Genomic DNA, 16,396 nt, shown 5'->3' with positions numbered 1-16,396 from the left:
CCAAAGAATCAAAACAAAACAGGAGCAATGGTAACGAATTCAATAAGGACTTTAAAAATGGTCCAGATTTTTTTAAAAATTAAGAAAGCACACAAAAACAACAGAAGAATATCTAGTAGCTCTTTATATTTAGAATTGTGGTGGGTTAGTGTCTGCTTCCTTACCTTTGTGCACAGATCTGGAGGTTGGCTAGGGTCATTCAGTTCTGGCCCATGCATCTCCCTGCAGTCAGCTAACTTGGGCATGTCCTCCTGATGGAGATGCACGGGGGCAGAGTACAGGCAGAAAGACTTGAGTATTTTTCAAGTCTCCGTTGGTATCCAGCCTGCTACCATCCCACAGGCCAAACAAGTCACCAGCCTGCACCCCAGGTCAGAGTGGTCACAGGAGGAATTCGCAGCTGTACGACTGTACTTCGGAATCAATTCAGCATTAAGAACGACCAAGGCCTTTTGCCAACACAATGTGTAATGTTTATTGGGTGATTCACAGGTCAGCTAGAACACATGAAGGGGAAGACCAGAGGCTATCAGTCATGTCAGGAAACAAAATATTTAGCAGTTCTTAGCTTCAGGTGTTGTCTTCCATCACAGCTTGAGGAAGATGGGCCAGTCCCTGACAGAGCTCTAGTGGGTGCTGTTTATTTTTAGCAACAAGAAGCACATACTTTTATTTAACCAGTGACTTTAGGACAATCAGCAAAAGAAGAAAACTGTATTTCCATGGAGCCAAGACAAGAAAATCATTTATACAAATTAAACTGATACAAAATACATTATAAAGAGAACCACACATACAAAAGTCATTAAGTTGGTCAAAGAGCAAGAATGCCACAGAACAACCACGCTGAGAACACTGGTGTGACTTCGTTTCGGTTATGAAACTTATGTCCGAGAGAGTCTGAGTTATCACATTTACTGAGGGAAAGGCACAATCACTTCCACATAGTTAATGGGGAAGAAGCCAGATTCCCCATGCAGAATTCCTTCGTACCAGTTTTCATCTATTTGATTGGTTAATGTAATGATGTCCCCTTCTTTAAATCCTAGTTCTCCTTGGTTTTCAGGCTCAAAGTCATAGAGACCACGACAGCAGGGCTGGTCCATGGGAACGTTAGAACCTGTCCGCATCGTATGGAGACAAAAAGCACACGGTTAACACGACGGAGCATCCGTGGGGCACTGCAAAGGTGGAGAGTTGCAGAGACCAGGAACAGCAGGCCCCTGCCTGCCTTTCCAGGACAAGGCTGGCTCAGCACCCACTGTGGGCCCTGCACTTGTGGCCTCTGCCCCCCTCAGCTCTCCCTCCTCCCCTAGCTGACCCCCTGTGCCCATGGCTTTCCTCATCAGTTCTCCTAGCCAGAAAATTCAGGCCCAGCCGCTGTTCTTGAAGCAGCTGTTCAGCTCTGCCCACAGCCAAGGGAGGTGCAGAATTTTGCAAGGCCTAACCCCTGCCCTCAGGGAGCTCATAGTTTCTTTCTGGAGAGTGGACAACACATGAGAAACACCTGAAGAACAAAGATGAGGGACTTTCCTGGTGGTCCAGTGCTTCAGACTCCAAGCTTCCAATGCCAGGGACACAGGTTCAATCCCTGATCAGGAAACTAAGATCCCCGCATGCCACACAGTGTGGCCAAAAAATAAAATAAATTGGTACGAAACCAAGGCTAAAACAACAACAACAACAAAACAACAAAGACAAGGTAGTGTATCACCTATAACTCAGAGAAGAAGGAACCAGAAAAGGCCTGGATGGTCAGGGCCATATTTCTAGAGCTGGTAACCAGGGCGTGGAACATGGCAGGGTGTGAGACTAGAGAGACAAGAGCAGAATCTCTACAGACCAGCCTTCAGCCTTGGGATTGTTGTACCAAGCCAGTAGTTCTCAGGACAACATTTTTAACATAACTATTTTTTCATTTCAAAACCAAAACTAAACACAGTAAAAAGAGAAAGACAAAGAGAGTAAATACAAGCAAAACTGACTGCTAATGAAGAGTTGCATGTGTGTGTGTGCTAAGTCATTTCAGTCCTGTCTGACTCTGTGTGACCCCATGGACTGTAGGCCCCACTGTCCAGGTTCCTCTGTCCACGGGATTCTCCAGGCAAGAATACTGGAGTGGGTTGCCATGCCCACCTCCAGGGGATCTTCTGGACCCAGGGATCAAACCCACATCTCTTACAGCTTCTGCATTGACAGGCGGGTTCTTTACCACTGGTGGCACCTGGGAAGCCCCAGTGAAGAGGTCACCAGTGTTAAATTAACGTGATGGCACAGAAGCTTCCAGATAACTTTATGAATATATTTGTGTATGTATTTAACATATAATTATTTTCATAAAAGAATATTTCTATTATATTACTATGAACATTTTCCAGGTTACTTTTATTTACTGAACAGTTGTCAACTATATCAGGATAACATAATTTCTTTCTTCTTGTTGTTTTGGCTGCGTGGTGTGGCGCGTGGGATATTAATTCCCTGACCAAGGATCAAACCCCTGCTCCCTGAATTGGGAGCTCAGAGTCTTAACCACTGGACCACAGGGAAGTCCCTAACATAACTTCTTTAACTGATATCCCCTCAGGATATTTAAAGGTCTTCCCTTCCTTCCTTCCTTCCTTCCTTTCTCTTTCTCTCTCTCTTCCCTTCTACATTCCTTCCGTTTCATTTTCCCATTTGTTTCCTCTTAGCATTCATTGATAACTCTTTGAAAAATATCATAATATATGTGTATTTACAAATAATGTACATTTAATTCCTGAGGGTAAACTTCTAGGAGGAAATTTCCTCTTCATAAACATAACTTTTTCCAAGACTTTTAAATTTTACTACCAGTATATTTTTCTATTTTCTTTGTCTTAAAAGTATTAGGTGCCCAACTGCAAGGAGATCCAACCAGTCCATTCTGAAGGAGATCAGCCCTGGGATTTCTTTGGAAGGAATGATGCTAAAGCTGAAACTCCAGCACTTTGACCACCTCATGCGAAGAGCTGACTCATTGGAAAAGACTCTGATGCTGGGAGGGATTGGAGGCAGGAGAAGAAGGGGATGACAGAGGATGAAATGGCTGGATGACATCACTGACTCAATGGACATGAGTCTGAGTGAACTCCGGGAGTTGGTGATGGACAGGGAAGCCTGGCGTGCTGCAATTCATGGGGTCGCAAAGAGTCAGACGCGACTGAGTGACTGAACTGAACTGAATATATTATGGACTTTTATATCATAAATACTAACCCCGTATCTGTCATGTTTTATATATATACTATTTCCAGCTTATTATCTGTATTTTTTTCCTTTCATTTTGTTTTTAGAGTGTGTACTGGGGGTGGGGCAGGGATGGGGGTTTCTGTTTTATTTCCATGCAGAAATTTTAAACCACATAAGCAAAGTGATGAAACTTTTCATTCATAGTTTCCCTTCCACAATTATATATAAATATTCAACTAAATTTATCCCAATAATTTTTTAAAATTAATTTTTAATGTGAAGATGCTTTCCTTCAGTCCATTTAGATTTTTGCAAATAAAGACATTATATATTTTTAATAATGTTTAAGCAGCTACCTGAACACAATTTATTAAATAGTAATAATCCATTATTCTCCACTGATTTCAATACTACTTTTGTCTTATGTGCACTTGGATCTATTTTAGCATTTTCTACTTTCCCCCACTGATGCATTTCAGTAACTGTACCACACCATTTTAAATAGTGTATCTTTAAAGTAAATGTCCCTTGGACTGCAAGGAGATCAAACCAGTCAATCCTAAAGGAAATCAACCCTGAGTATTCATGGGAAGGACTGATGCTAAAGCTGAATCTCCAACACTTTGGCCACCTGATACGAAGATCCAACTCATTGGAAAAGACGCTGATGCTGGGAAAGATTGAAGGCAAAAGAAGGGGCAGCAGAAGATGAGATGGTTAGATAGCATCACTGACTCACTGGACATAAATTTGAGCAAACTCCGGGAGATAGTGGAGGACAGGGGAGCCTGATATGCTACAGACCATGGAATTACAAAGAGTCTGATACGACTTAGCAACTAAAGAACAACAAAAAAATAAAAGTAATTAGTAAAGCAAGTTCCTCTCTATTACTCTTCTACAGGAATCCCTTGGAGATATTGCAGGTTTGGTTCCAAACCATTGCAATAAAGCAAACATCCCAATAAAGCAAGTCACACATTTTTTGGTTTCCCAATGCATATAAAAGCTGTTTACACCATCCTGTAAATAGCATTGTGTCTAAAATACAATGTATACACCTTAATTTTAAAATACTTTATTGCTGAAAAATGCTAACCATCATTTGAGTCTTCAACAAGTCAATCATTTCTGCTGGTGGAGAGTCTTGCCTTGGTGTTGATGGCTGCTGACTTATCAGCCAGTTGCCACAGCCACCCAACCACCAAAGGTTGGGTTGCCAAAGGTTGGGTGGCTGCGGCAACTTCTTAAAATAAGACAACAGTGAAGTCTGCCTCATGGATTGACTCTTCCTTTCACAAACGATTTCTCTATAGCAGGCAATGCTGTTGGATACCATTTTACCACAGTAAAACCCTGCTGTTGCTTTATCAACTAGGTTTATATAATACTGTAAATCCTTTGTTGTCATTTCAACAGCATCATCAGTAGATTCCATCTCAAGAGACCTCTTTCTTTGCTCATTTATCAGAAGCAGCCCCCCGTCTGTTCAAGTTTTGTCATGAGGTTGCAGCAGTTCAGTCACATCTTCAGGCTCCACTTTGAATTCTACTCATTCTCTTGCTCCTTCCACTACATCTGCAGTTATTTCTTCCACTGGAGTCTTGAACCCCGCAAAGTCATGCATGGGGAATGAAAGCCACTTCTGATAATGTTGATATTTTGACCTCGCCCCATGAATCACAAACATTCCTAATGGCAAGCAGAATCCCTTCCAGAAAGTTTTCCATTTACTTTGCCCAGATTCATTAAATGGATCAATATATGTGGTAACAATGTTGTTCAGTCGCTTAGTCGAGTCTGACTCTTTGCAACTCCATGGACTGCAGCCCGCCAGGCTCCTCTGTTCATGGAATTCTCCAGGCAAGAATACTTAAGTGGGTCCCCATTTCCTTCTCCAGGGGATCTTTCCGACCCAGGGATCAAACCCGTGTCTCCTGCATTTGCAGGCAGATTCTTTACCACTGAGGCACCAGGGAAGCCCCACATAGGCAGAGTAGATTTAGCATAATTCTTAAATGCCTTAAGATCTTCAGAATGGTAAATAAGCACTGGCTTCTACTTCAAGTCACCTGCTGCAATAGCCCCTAACAAGAGAGATACCCTGTCCTTTAAAACTTTGAAGACAGGCACTGATTTTTCTTCTCTAGTTATCAAAGTCCTAGATGGCACCGTCTTCCAATAGAAAGCTGTTTCATTGACACTGCAGATCTCTTCCTTAGTGTAGCCACCTTCATGAATTATCTTAGCTAGACTTGCTGCAGCTTCTACATCACTTGCTACAGCTTCAACATCAGCATGTGCTACTTCACCTTGCAGTGGTTGAGAATCCACCTGCCAATGCCGGGGACATGGACTGAATCCCTGGTCCCAGACAGTCTCACACATAGCAGAGCAACTAAACCTGTGTACCGCAACCAGTGAGCCTGTGCTCTAAAGTCTGCTCTGAAACAAGAGTTCCTCTGCCATCCTGCATTTTCCATTTCAATTTCCTCTATTATTATGAAACATTCTTATTTCTCTCCCCATCCAGACTTTACGTAAGAGTGAAACAAGTTCTGCTAGGGACTGTGTTCCTTCCTCAACAAGTCTTTTCCAGCCAAGTAAAGAGAGAAGATAAATTTGGGGCTGGTCAAAAAATTCAGCGAGCAGCACGTGTTCTCTGGGGGAGGGCCTCCCTCAGTGCCACCCTCAGTATCAGTTCAGTTCAGTCACTGAGTCGTGTCTGACTCTGCGACCCCATGAATTGCAGCACACCAGGCCTCCCTGTCCATCACCAACTCCAGGAGTTCACCCAAACCCACGTCCATCGAGTCTGTGATGCCATCCAGCCATCTCATCCTCTGTCGTCCCCTTCTCCTCCTGCCACCAATCCCTCCCAGCATCAGAATCTTTTCCAATAAGTCAACTCTTCACATGAGGTGGCCAAAGTGCTGGAGTTCCAGCTTTAGCATCATTCCTTCCAAAGAACACCCAGGACTGATTTCCTTTAGAATGGACTGGTTGGATCTTCTTGCAGTCCAAGGGACTCTCAAGAGTCTTCTCCAACACCACAGTTCAAAAGCATCAATTCTTCAGTGCTCAGCTTTCTTCACAGTCCAACTCTCTCATCCATACATGACTACTGGAAAAATCATAGCCTTGACTAGACGGACCTTTGTTGGCAAAGTAATGTCTCTGCTTTTCAATGTGCAGTCTAGGTTGGTCATAACTGTCCTTCCAAGGAGTAAGCGTCCTTTAATTTCATGGCTGCAATCACCATCTGCAGTGATTTTGGAGCCAAAAAAAATAAAGTCTGACATTGTTTCCACTGTTTCCCCATCTATTTCCCATGAAGTGATGGGACCAGATGCCATGATCTTCATTTTCTGAATGTTGAGCTTTAAGCCAACTTTTTCACTTTCCTCTTTCACTCTCATCAAGAGGTTTTTTAGTTCTTCTTCACTTTCTGCCATAAGGGTGGTGTCATCTGCATATCTGAGGTTATTGATATTTCTCCTGGCAATCTTGATTCCAGCTTGTGCTTCTTCAAGCCCAGTGTTTCTCATGATTTACTCTACCTATAAGTTAAATAAGCAAGGTGACAATATACAGCCTTGATGTACTCCTTTTCCTATTTGGAACCAGTCTGTTGTTCCATGTCCAGTTTTAACTGTTGCTTCCTGACCTGCATACAGATTTCTAAAAAGGCAGGTCAGGTGGTCTGGTATTCCCATCTCTTTCAGAATTTTCCACAGTTTATTGTGATCCACACAGTCAAAGGCTTTGTCAATAAAGCAGAAATAGATGTTCTCCTGAAACTCTCTTGCTTTTTCAATGATCCAGTGGATATTGGCAATTTGATCTCTGGTTCCTCTGCCTTTTCCAAAACCAGCTTGAACATCAGGGAGTTCACGGTTCATGTATTGCTGAAGCCTGGCTTGGAGAATTTTGAGCATTACTTTACTAGCGTGTGAGATGAGTGCAATTGTGCGGTAGTTTGAGCATTCTTTGGCGTTGCCTTTCTTTGGGATTGGAAAGAAAACTGACCTTTTCCAGTCCTATGGCCACCGCTGAGTTTTCCAAATGTGCTGACATATTGAGTGCAGCACTTTCACAGCATCATCTTTTAGGATTTGAAATAGCTCCACTGGAATTCCATCACCTCCACTAGCTTTGTTTGTAGTGATGCTTTCTAAGGCCCACTTGACTTCACATTCCAGGATGTCTGGCTCTAGGTGAATGATCACACAATCGTGATTATCCGGGTCATGAAGATCCTTTTTGTACAGTTCTTCTGTGTATTCTTGCCACCTCTTCTTAATATCTTCTGCTTGTCTTAGGCCCCTACCATTTCTGTCCTTTATCGAGCCCATCTTTGCATGAAATGTTCCCTTGGTATCTCTAATTTTCTTGAAGAGATCTCTAGTCTTTCCCATTCTGTTGTTTTCCTCTATTTCTTTGCATTGATCACTGAAGAAGGCTTTCTTATCTCTTCTTGCTATTCTTCGGAATGCTACCCCATGGACTGCAGCCTACCAGTCTCCACCATCCATGGGATCTTCCAGGCAAGAGTACTGGAGTGGGTTGCCATTTCCTTCTCCAGGGGATCCTCCCAACCCAGGTCTCCTGCATTGCAGGCAGATGCTTTAGCATCTGAGCCACCAGGGAAGCAATCCCTCAGTATCACCCCCACTGCTAACCTTCCACCCCACGTGGGAGTGAGAGCCAAGCCCCACCCCGGCACCTCGCTTAGGGAGCGTCTGTCAGTGAAGTTCCCCAGTTGGACTGAGATGGTCCCCTCTTGCCTTCCTGCTGCAGTGGTTCTCAATCTGGAGGCACGATAAACACCCCCTGCCCGGGCTGACCCCAGAACAGTTAAATCAGAAACTCTGGCAATGGGACCCAGACACTGGAGTTTAAAAAATTTCTCAGGTGTTTCCAATTTCCAAAAGAGGTTGTGAACCACCAGCCCCATGGTCCTCTTTCACTCCAAGTCCTTTGACAAGAGGCTGGGAGTGTCTGAGAGCTAGTGGGGAAAGGGGGGTGGGGAATGATGGCGGGGGAGGGGAGGCTGTTCTTCCTCTTCAGGTGGGAAGCTACTTCCCAGGTGTGACTTCCAGGTAGGTCAGCATTTTAAAATCTGGGCCCCCTGCCTCATTATTTCTAGAATCTTCCTGATGCTTCCAGTATGTAGACGGCTCCTTCCATGACAGAACACTGTCCCACCCCAAGTTTGTATATTCCTTTTGTTGTAATGACGGGAATGGGGGATTGTTTAGTTGCTCAGTGATGTCGGACTCCTGGCAACCCCATGAACTGTAGCCCGCCAGGTTCCTGTCAATAGGATTTCCCAGGCAAGAATACTGGAGCAAGTTGCCATTTCCTTCTCTAAGGGATCTCCCTGGACCAGGGATCAATCCTGTCTCTCTTGCATTGGCAAGTGAATTCTTTACCACCGAGCCACCAGGAAGCAGGAGAATTTAAATAGGGGGCCTGGTTCATGATCTTGAATGTGAACAGAATAACCTTCACTGATTTCAAAGCATTAGGGAATTGTGTGTTTCCAGGCCAGACTTTCCATTTTCCTTTGGAAATACAGCTCGGATCTAGGTGGGCTGGGGGGCTGTGGGGGCTGGTCACTGAAACCCTGCAGCAAGCCAAGCCGCTGAGTCAAAGTCAATTCTACTAGTGAATAACTGTTCCAGAGTGGTCTATTAAAACGATCAGTATTCTTTTGTCATTTCTCCCACAACCAGCTTTTGACACAGAGGGAGTCAACTGCCAAGCCCCATGATGGTTCTGGGAGGCATTTCCTGGAACACAAAACATCCGTGCTAGAAGGGTCTTTAGTGGTCTTCCACAAGCTTTCTTTTTGAAGAAGAGGCAGTACGTGCCCCTGAGTGGTCACAACAGCCTGGCCCCAGAGCTAATGGCAAAGTCAGAAAGACACCAGGGCTCCGCCTGTGACCGCCTCTCCTGATGTCACCTCCTACATGCTCTACGCCACTGCTAAGTCTTGCCAAGAAACCTCATAGGCTATCACACTGACTACAGGGCTGTGTGTGTATGTGTGTATGTTGGGTTGGCCAAAAAGTTAGTTCTGGTTTTTCCATAACATCGCATGGGAAGACCCGAATGAACTTTTTGGCCCATCTATTTTTCCTCCCATTCACTTTGTAAGCCACCTGTGATGACTGAAATAAATACTAAATGGCAGACATGCATTTATCCCAGCCCCCGCCTATGCATGCATATGTGCGCCCTCGCTGCACACATGCTCTGAACCAATCGGGGGAGAGACACGTCCCTCCCGTCTCACTTCATTTACTCCAGGTGAGGGACCACTGCCATACTTCCCACTTCTGTCTCCTAAGAGCTGGAACTCGACCAGCACTCACATCACACTCCATCAGCAAATCAACCCCAAACGTGGCGTCTCTCCCAAGACCTGGGAGTGGAGAGCCCCTGGGCGAGAGTTCCCCAACTCCAGTGAGGCATGAGTGCTGGGTTCTCCCCAGCCTCTGCACTGTCCCCCGACCCCCAACATCCACCCACCGAACACAGTTCTCAACAACAGTGCAGGCACCAGGTAGGTCCACCCCCAGCAGAGCTCGGCCCACTGATCTGAGCTGTACATGCAGCAAGATGATATTGGGAAGAATCATCCGATGCCTTCATCATGCTGGGTCATCTTGGCCGTCTGGGGACCCTAACCCAGAGAGCCATGGCCTCCTGTACTTTAGGGAGAGGGTGGAACCCACACGAGGGAGTGATGTTAAACTGGTAAGTTCCAAAATAATGCCATTTCAGTTGCGAGATGGTGTGGACGCTGAGGCTTTTGGGCTTTCATGCCTGAGCCAGATAGGCTTTTATGAGATTTGAAGCTGAGGTGGAGCGAGACTTCTGGGTTCCAAGGAACCAGAGGCTGAAGAACTCAGAGCACAGAGATTTGTCTTACAAGCATGGAGAGGGAGGGACTCTTTCTTGCCACCAGAGAAGAGACAAGAGCACTTCCTGGAGTCAGGGAAGAGGTGGAAGAAGAGGGCAGTTTGAAAAGGCTGAGATGCTTCCTGATCCCACCCTGGGGTGGGGGTCTTGGCCCCACTTCCCACTGGAACTGTAGGAGAAGGTAGGCTTCAAAGAGCTCTAGACTTGGGGGTGCTGAGCACAGTGGAAATGGTGGGTTGTGTAATTAAACAGGGGCTTCCCCTGTGACTCAGAGGTAAAGAATCTGCCTGCAATGCAGGAGACGTGGGTTCAATCCCTGAGTCCAGAAGATCCCCTAGAGGAGGGAATGGCAACCCACTCCAATATTCTTGCCTGGAGAATCCCCACGGACAGAGGAGCCTGGAAGGATGCAGTCAATAGGGTTGCAAAGAGTTGGACACAAGTGAAGCCACTGAGCACCCTCACATGTAGTTAAACAGAGAGGGTGCCTGAGGGGGTGACCTGAGCTCCCCATGCACTGTGGACACATCTCCTCAAGGTCAGGTAGGAAGTGAGGAAGTGCTGAGGGGGCATCTGGACCAGAGATGGCCTGGGGGTGGGTGCACAGGCTCCCAGCTCAGAGGTCCAGTAACCCAAGGGCAAAGCCTTGGGCCCCTGACCCGGGCCCAGACCTGGTGTGATAAATCTCCTCTGTGGAAGCAGTTAAGACCCTGACAAGCTTCCCCACCCATCACCGTGATGTTCGCTGAACACCTCCTGTACCCAGGCAACATCTTGAGGGTACAGAAGGAGGTAGGAGACAGCCTTGGAGGAAAAACCAATAGCTCTGGCAGGAAATTTTAGCTGAACTGACCAGGTTTAAGTCTTGAATCGAGCAAGCAATAAATGGACAGTCTGCGCTTTCTATTGGAAGAGACCGAGTTACCTTGAAATGGCCAGATTACGTTTTTTTCCACCATTAGAAGAAATGGAAAAAAGATTAATTTTTTTTTTTTTGGCCAACAGTAGAAATGGAAAAAAGATTAAGTTGTTTCCGCCATCGGTCTGAAGGGAGGCTCACGAGCAAGTTTGGTTAAAGAGGAATCGAGTGTGTGCTCAATCCGTGACAGTGTGTGAACTTTCCCTCTGCACAAAAGACAGGGAAGGACACCACAGATGGGACGCTAGAAGTGAAGGCAGAAGAGGTGACATGCTCAGTGGGATCTTTTCAAACTGGCCGTGCTTGGCGCAGACGTGTGCAAGGAGCCTGAGCGCTCGGTGCCCGAGGATAAGCTGCACCTCTACCCAGATCTTCCCTGAAGAAAGGAGGGGTCCCACCCAGCGCTGCATCTTTGCTGAACACCCACTCCCCTTTCCCCTGGGACCTTCCACCACCACCTCCATATGCAAGCTTTCTCGTGCATGGTACTTGGCACCTGAACCCGCTGAGAATCTGTGCACGTGAGCTCCTGGCAGCCGAAGCCCCAGCCCCAGGCCATCCAGTGAGGAGGCTGCCTCCTCCCGCCCTGGCCGGGGAGCCTGTGTTTATTTTCTCTCACTCCTGAGGTCTGGCTTCACGTAATGTGAGAGCAGAGGTGGGGAAAACACAGTCTCTTCCTTGTTAAGGCACTGAAACAAAGATTATTTTAACAGAGAGAAGGGAGTGTCCCTATTGAATATTTATTATTCAAGCTCTGTTCCACACCATTAGGGAGTTAAAAAAGAGACCCAACCACAAGAATTTTAAGGAAGGTGGTGGGTCAGTCAGTACTGCATCGGCAACATGCAACAGGTCAGGAAATCGTGTTCTCTCTAAAAGAAATTTCACTCCCTTCTGGGCAATAATGTGGACCGGCTTCTGACAATATTTGGTCCCCTCTTGTTTTAACAGAAGGAAGATTCTCTGAAGGCTCTTCTCTGACTCCAGCTTTTATCTCCCCAAGTCCCTGCTGCAAAAGGCTACTCACGTGAACAGAACTGCCAGGCACATTTTATTCTGGTAGCCACACTGCCACAATGAATACCACAGTCCTGGTCAGCTAGAGGGATAAAAGACTAACCCTCAGTTTTCAGTATTTACCATGTGCCAAGAAAACATTCTAAATGCCTATAAGCAGACTTAATTCTCAGAGGAACCCTTTGATGAGGTACCATTTGTCATTGTTGTTGTTCAGTAGCTCAGTCATGTCTGACTCTTTGTGACCCCGTGGACTGTAGCCCACCAGGTTCCTCTATGGATTTCCCAGGCAAGAATACTGGAGTGGGTTGCCATTTCCTCCTCCAGAGGATCTTCCCATCCCAGGGGTCAAACCTGCATCTCCCACATGGGCAGGCGAACTCTTTACTGCTGAGTCACCTGGGAAGCCTGAGGTATTTCCCCCAAGGTGATGGAGAGAGAAATTGGGGTTCCAAGCATTTAAGCAGCAGTGCTGAGATATGACCTCCATCTAGGCCCAGAGTCTGAGCTCTTGATCACCATGGCATGCATCCACTCTGAACATCGTTGGATGGTGAGTTTATGCCCACTAGGTTTCCAAGCCAACCACAGTCAATGGGGTGGTCCATCAGCTGGGTTGGAAAGAGCCATGGGTCCTCAGCAGGGCAGGTTCCTGGAGCTCCCAGGCCTGGGATGCTCTTCAAGAGTGCTCTCCACCTTAATCCTTCTCTGATCCTAGAAGGTCTGCCCACATCTCACCCCACCCTGTCAGTCACTGGAGGGATGCCCTTCAGGGCCTTACTCTCTGTGCAGCTTCAAAGTGAGCCCCTCAGGCTTCAATCAAAAATACCATTAAGTCCCTATACATACGAACGAGTTCCATTCCAAGAGCGCATTTGTAAGTCCAGTCTGTTCGTAAGTCCAACAAAGCTAGCCTAGCTAACCAACTAACTAATCGGCTATATACTGCTGCTTTTACCCTTGCTTCTGGACATTCTGGGCTTGAAATAAAGACATCGCTCTACTGTCCTCTACACAGGACTGTACGGTAAAGTGAAGACAAGCACACCCACTTGTGGAGGATGCATGCATGTGACAATGTATGCCAGACACGAGAAGTAACTTGCGATAGCTTTGATTGGAAATGCGAACATTCACATCTTGGAAAGTTCCCAACTTGAAGGTTCATATGTATCGGACTTAGTGTAACAAGCAAATAAAAATGGGCGTCTATTCCGGGTGGTGGGTTAGACCCCAGGGTGGAGTTGGTGTGCTGGCGTTTCTGCGCTGGCGTTTCTGCAGCCCGGCCACATCATGTGCTCCCTCCCTCTCTCTCTGCCACCAGCCAGGACCTGGGAGCCTGTTGTCAAAATATATATTTCTTGCCCTGACTTTGAAGGAGATCATGGAGGAAGCAGAAGTGGTAAGAGGGGCAGGGACACCCTTCTCTCTGTGACACTAAAAGTCACAGCTCTTTCGTTGTCCTTGAACTTGCCGTATTTTCAGATCACCCAAGGAACCCACTGCATTCTTGTCTCCTCTAGTGGCCCTGACTTTGGGGATTTCATTACCTGGAAGCATCTGGTCAGAGCATCACAATCGAAAGGCAAGTGACAACCCCCACTCCTACTTTGTGGTGAGCGGGGAAGGGGATGGAGAGAGAAGTAAAATTCACACACCTGCTGTCAACATGCGTGCCTATCAATGTACAAGGTACAGAGTCTACAGAAGCTACTGACCTGAGGAAGGTTCTTTGTCTTTTAGTAAATGCCCCAAACTGCTGTGCCTTTTAGAGATTTTGTTCCTGATCTTTATAGTGTTTCTCTTGCCTCCCTTGTCATCAGGCTGCAACCTGTCACTTTTTCCTGCCGACAGTGGGCCTTCCCGGAGCAGTCCCCCAGGCCTTTCTAATCTGCTCCTTCCAGTCTGCTGTAGGCTGGGAAATCAGATAACCAGTTATGAAACATTAACAACTGCTGTGTCCTGGGCACTTACACTATGTAGCAAGTACCATGTGTACCCAATACCTCTTATTTACAGGATCTGATATAATCCTCAGAATAACCCTCTGCAGGTAAGGTGAGAATTCCTATTCTTTTGATGACAGAATTCTGACTGAGAGGGATGGAGTGAAAGCCAGGACTTGGGCCTTCCTCTGAAAGGCAGGTGATACCTGTCCTGGCTGGGTAAGCCTGTTTTCTGCTCACTTCCTGGTCTCAAGTCTGGAATGCAGAGGTGTCTGTACATGACTTCTGCTTCCCATGGGGAGAGAGGAAGGTACCCAACAGCAGGTGGAATGGGCAGCCAGTTAGGAGGAGTATGGCCAGCCACCCAGAGACTCACTACACCCATACCATCTAACTAGAGAGTTCATCTCTTAACGGGTTGGGCCAAAAAAGGACTTGGAACTTTCAGGTCTATTTCTGCTTCAGACTCAAACACTGAGTGTGTACCCTGGGCCAGGTACCATCTCTCTTGAATTAGAACCAGCATATCTGGTTCAAGCTCCCTTCAAAAGCTGACATTTTTTTCTTGATCAAAAATCTTAAGCTCTGGTAGCAAACATTTTTTTGAAGCTAACACTTTTGCTTGAGCTGACCCAGATACAGCATTGGTATATAACTCTGACGAATACTACAAAACCCATTTTTGTTCAACATCTGTACAGGACGATTTTCGTTCATTTGGTAAGACCCTATGAGACAGACAGTTTGGATCCCTGGGTTCTAGCTCTGGGTGAGGTCACCTCTGGACCCTGGTTTCCTTACCTGCCAATTTTATGTACAGATCTATGGCTAACGCCATGGACAGAATGTCTGTGTAGCCCCAGTATTCAGATGTTAAAGTCCTAATCCCCAAAGTGGCGGTATTAGCAGGTGGGGATGTTGGGGGATGACAAGGTCAGGAGGGTAGAGCCCTCATGAATGGCATTAGTGCCACCAGGGACAGACGACGAGAAGACAGCCATCTGCAAACCAGGAAGGGGTCCCTCACCTGACAAGGAGTCTGCCGGCACCTTGATCTTGAACTTCCCAGACTCTGAAACTGTGAGAAATAAATGTTGGTTGTTTTAAGCCACTTGATCTAGTATTTGTTATAGCAGCTCAAGCTAAGACAGTTGAGTTGTAAACTAGTGAGTACCGTCTAGTAAAGGTTTATGAACAATCTAGAAATAAGAACTCTGTATTTATCCACAGGAGATGTGATTTGTTAGAATAACTTGTCAGTGGAACTCAAGCTTAATTATTATAATCTACAAAAATAAGCATCTGTAATTTGTTTTTACCTTAATACTAATCCTCTACCACTCACAGATTACAGGAGATGGCTTTAATTAGTGATGTTTGTGCCCTCCTCCGTTCACGAACAAAGCTTTCCCTTGTGTACCAAGATGACTCGCACAGACTTCTCGGAAGCTGTGGCCCATTATTTAGCAAAGTTTCCTGGGAGGTGAGCCCTCTGCTACAACCGGGTCCAGGGCGTGTGGGTTGCCTTTGCCACTCTGAGTTAAGGGAAAGGAGAAGACGAACAGCAGCCTTAATCAGAGGTGGCTTCCTGGCCACTGGCAAGGGAGATCAGTTTGCAGACGGTGTTTTGCTTGGCCTGCTCCTTGCTTTGTACAGTGGGGATTAGTTGCCAGTATTTAAAAATCAGGAGATTGCACATAAATATGTGATTTCTGGCTTCTTTTGGAAAAATCCTAAGGGCTGGCTATCCTCGGTCCACATTCTCGGGCAACAAGCGGCTGCAGTTTGGACAGGGTGAATACTCTATTCGCTACAGACTCCTCTACCGCGGCGCTCCTGACTTGGAGGTCTGCAGTCAGACATCACTGGCCTCACTGTTTTCCCGCTGTTGTTGTTTAGTTGCTCAGTGGCATCCGACTCTTTGTGACCCCATGGACTGTAGCCCACCAGGTTCCTCTTTTTCCCAGGCAAGAATACTGGAGTGGGTTGCCATTCCCTTCTCCAGAGGATCTTCTTGACCCAGGGATCAAACTCATGTCTCCTGTATTGGCAGGCAAATCCTTTACCACTGAGCCACCTGGGAAGACTTTCCTACAATCTGGCATCAGGATTTGCACCTGAGGCCACACCCACTCAACTCCAGAGGGGGTGTCACCCATGTGGATTCAAACACAAGGTCCTCTGGAACTGTGCTGCATGGCCGCCCTGTTTGTAATCCTTGGAGACTGACTTCACTTGACTATTTTTTTTTAAACATAAGTACATACATGAATATTAAGATAACATTATTTTAAGTTTGAGCTTAAAGACCAAGCATATCATTGTAGAATATATGCTAAGATTTTAAAATATGCATCTGAAAAAATAAATA

The 16,396-nt window shown here is 46.2% G+C and overlaps 1 protein-coding gene across 5 annotated transcripts in view; it reads right to left on the bottom strand.

The window, feature by feature from the left end:
- Positions 1 to 450: 450 nt before the first annotated feature.
- SH3GL3 (SH3 domain containing GRB2 like 3, endophilin A3) overlaps positions 451 to 16,396 on the bottom strand; it is a 106,576-nt gene continuing 90,630 nt past the window's right edge. For 3 of the 5 annotated variants that reach the window (XM_040257457.1, XM_040257459.1, XM_040257461.1), the window contains 2 exons: positions 15,053 to 15,103; positions 451 to 1,120 (listed from right to left, as the gene is read on the bottom strand). In XM_040257457.1, the coding sequence (XP_040113391.1) occupies positions 915 to 1,120; positions 15,053 to 15,103 (257 nt within the window). In that variant the 3' untranslated portion in view covers positions 451 to 914. The remainder of the gene's footprint in view (positions 1,121 to 15,052; positions 15,104 to 16,396) is intronic. The other 2 variants (XM_040257458.1, XM_040257462.1) reach the window with 1 other exon arrangement.

This window comes from Oryx dammah, unplaced genomic scaffold, assembly GCF_014754425.2.
Source record: "Oryx dammah isolate SB20612 unplaced genomic scaffold, SCBI_Odam_1.1 HiC_scaffold_16, whole genome shotgun sequence".
Lineage (NCBI taxonomy): Eukaryota > Metazoa > Chordata > Mammalia > Artiodactyla > Bovidae > Oryx > Oryx dammah.
The sequence above is the reverse complement of the archived record's forward strand: the minus strand, read 5'-3'. Positions and strand labels throughout refer to the sequence as shown.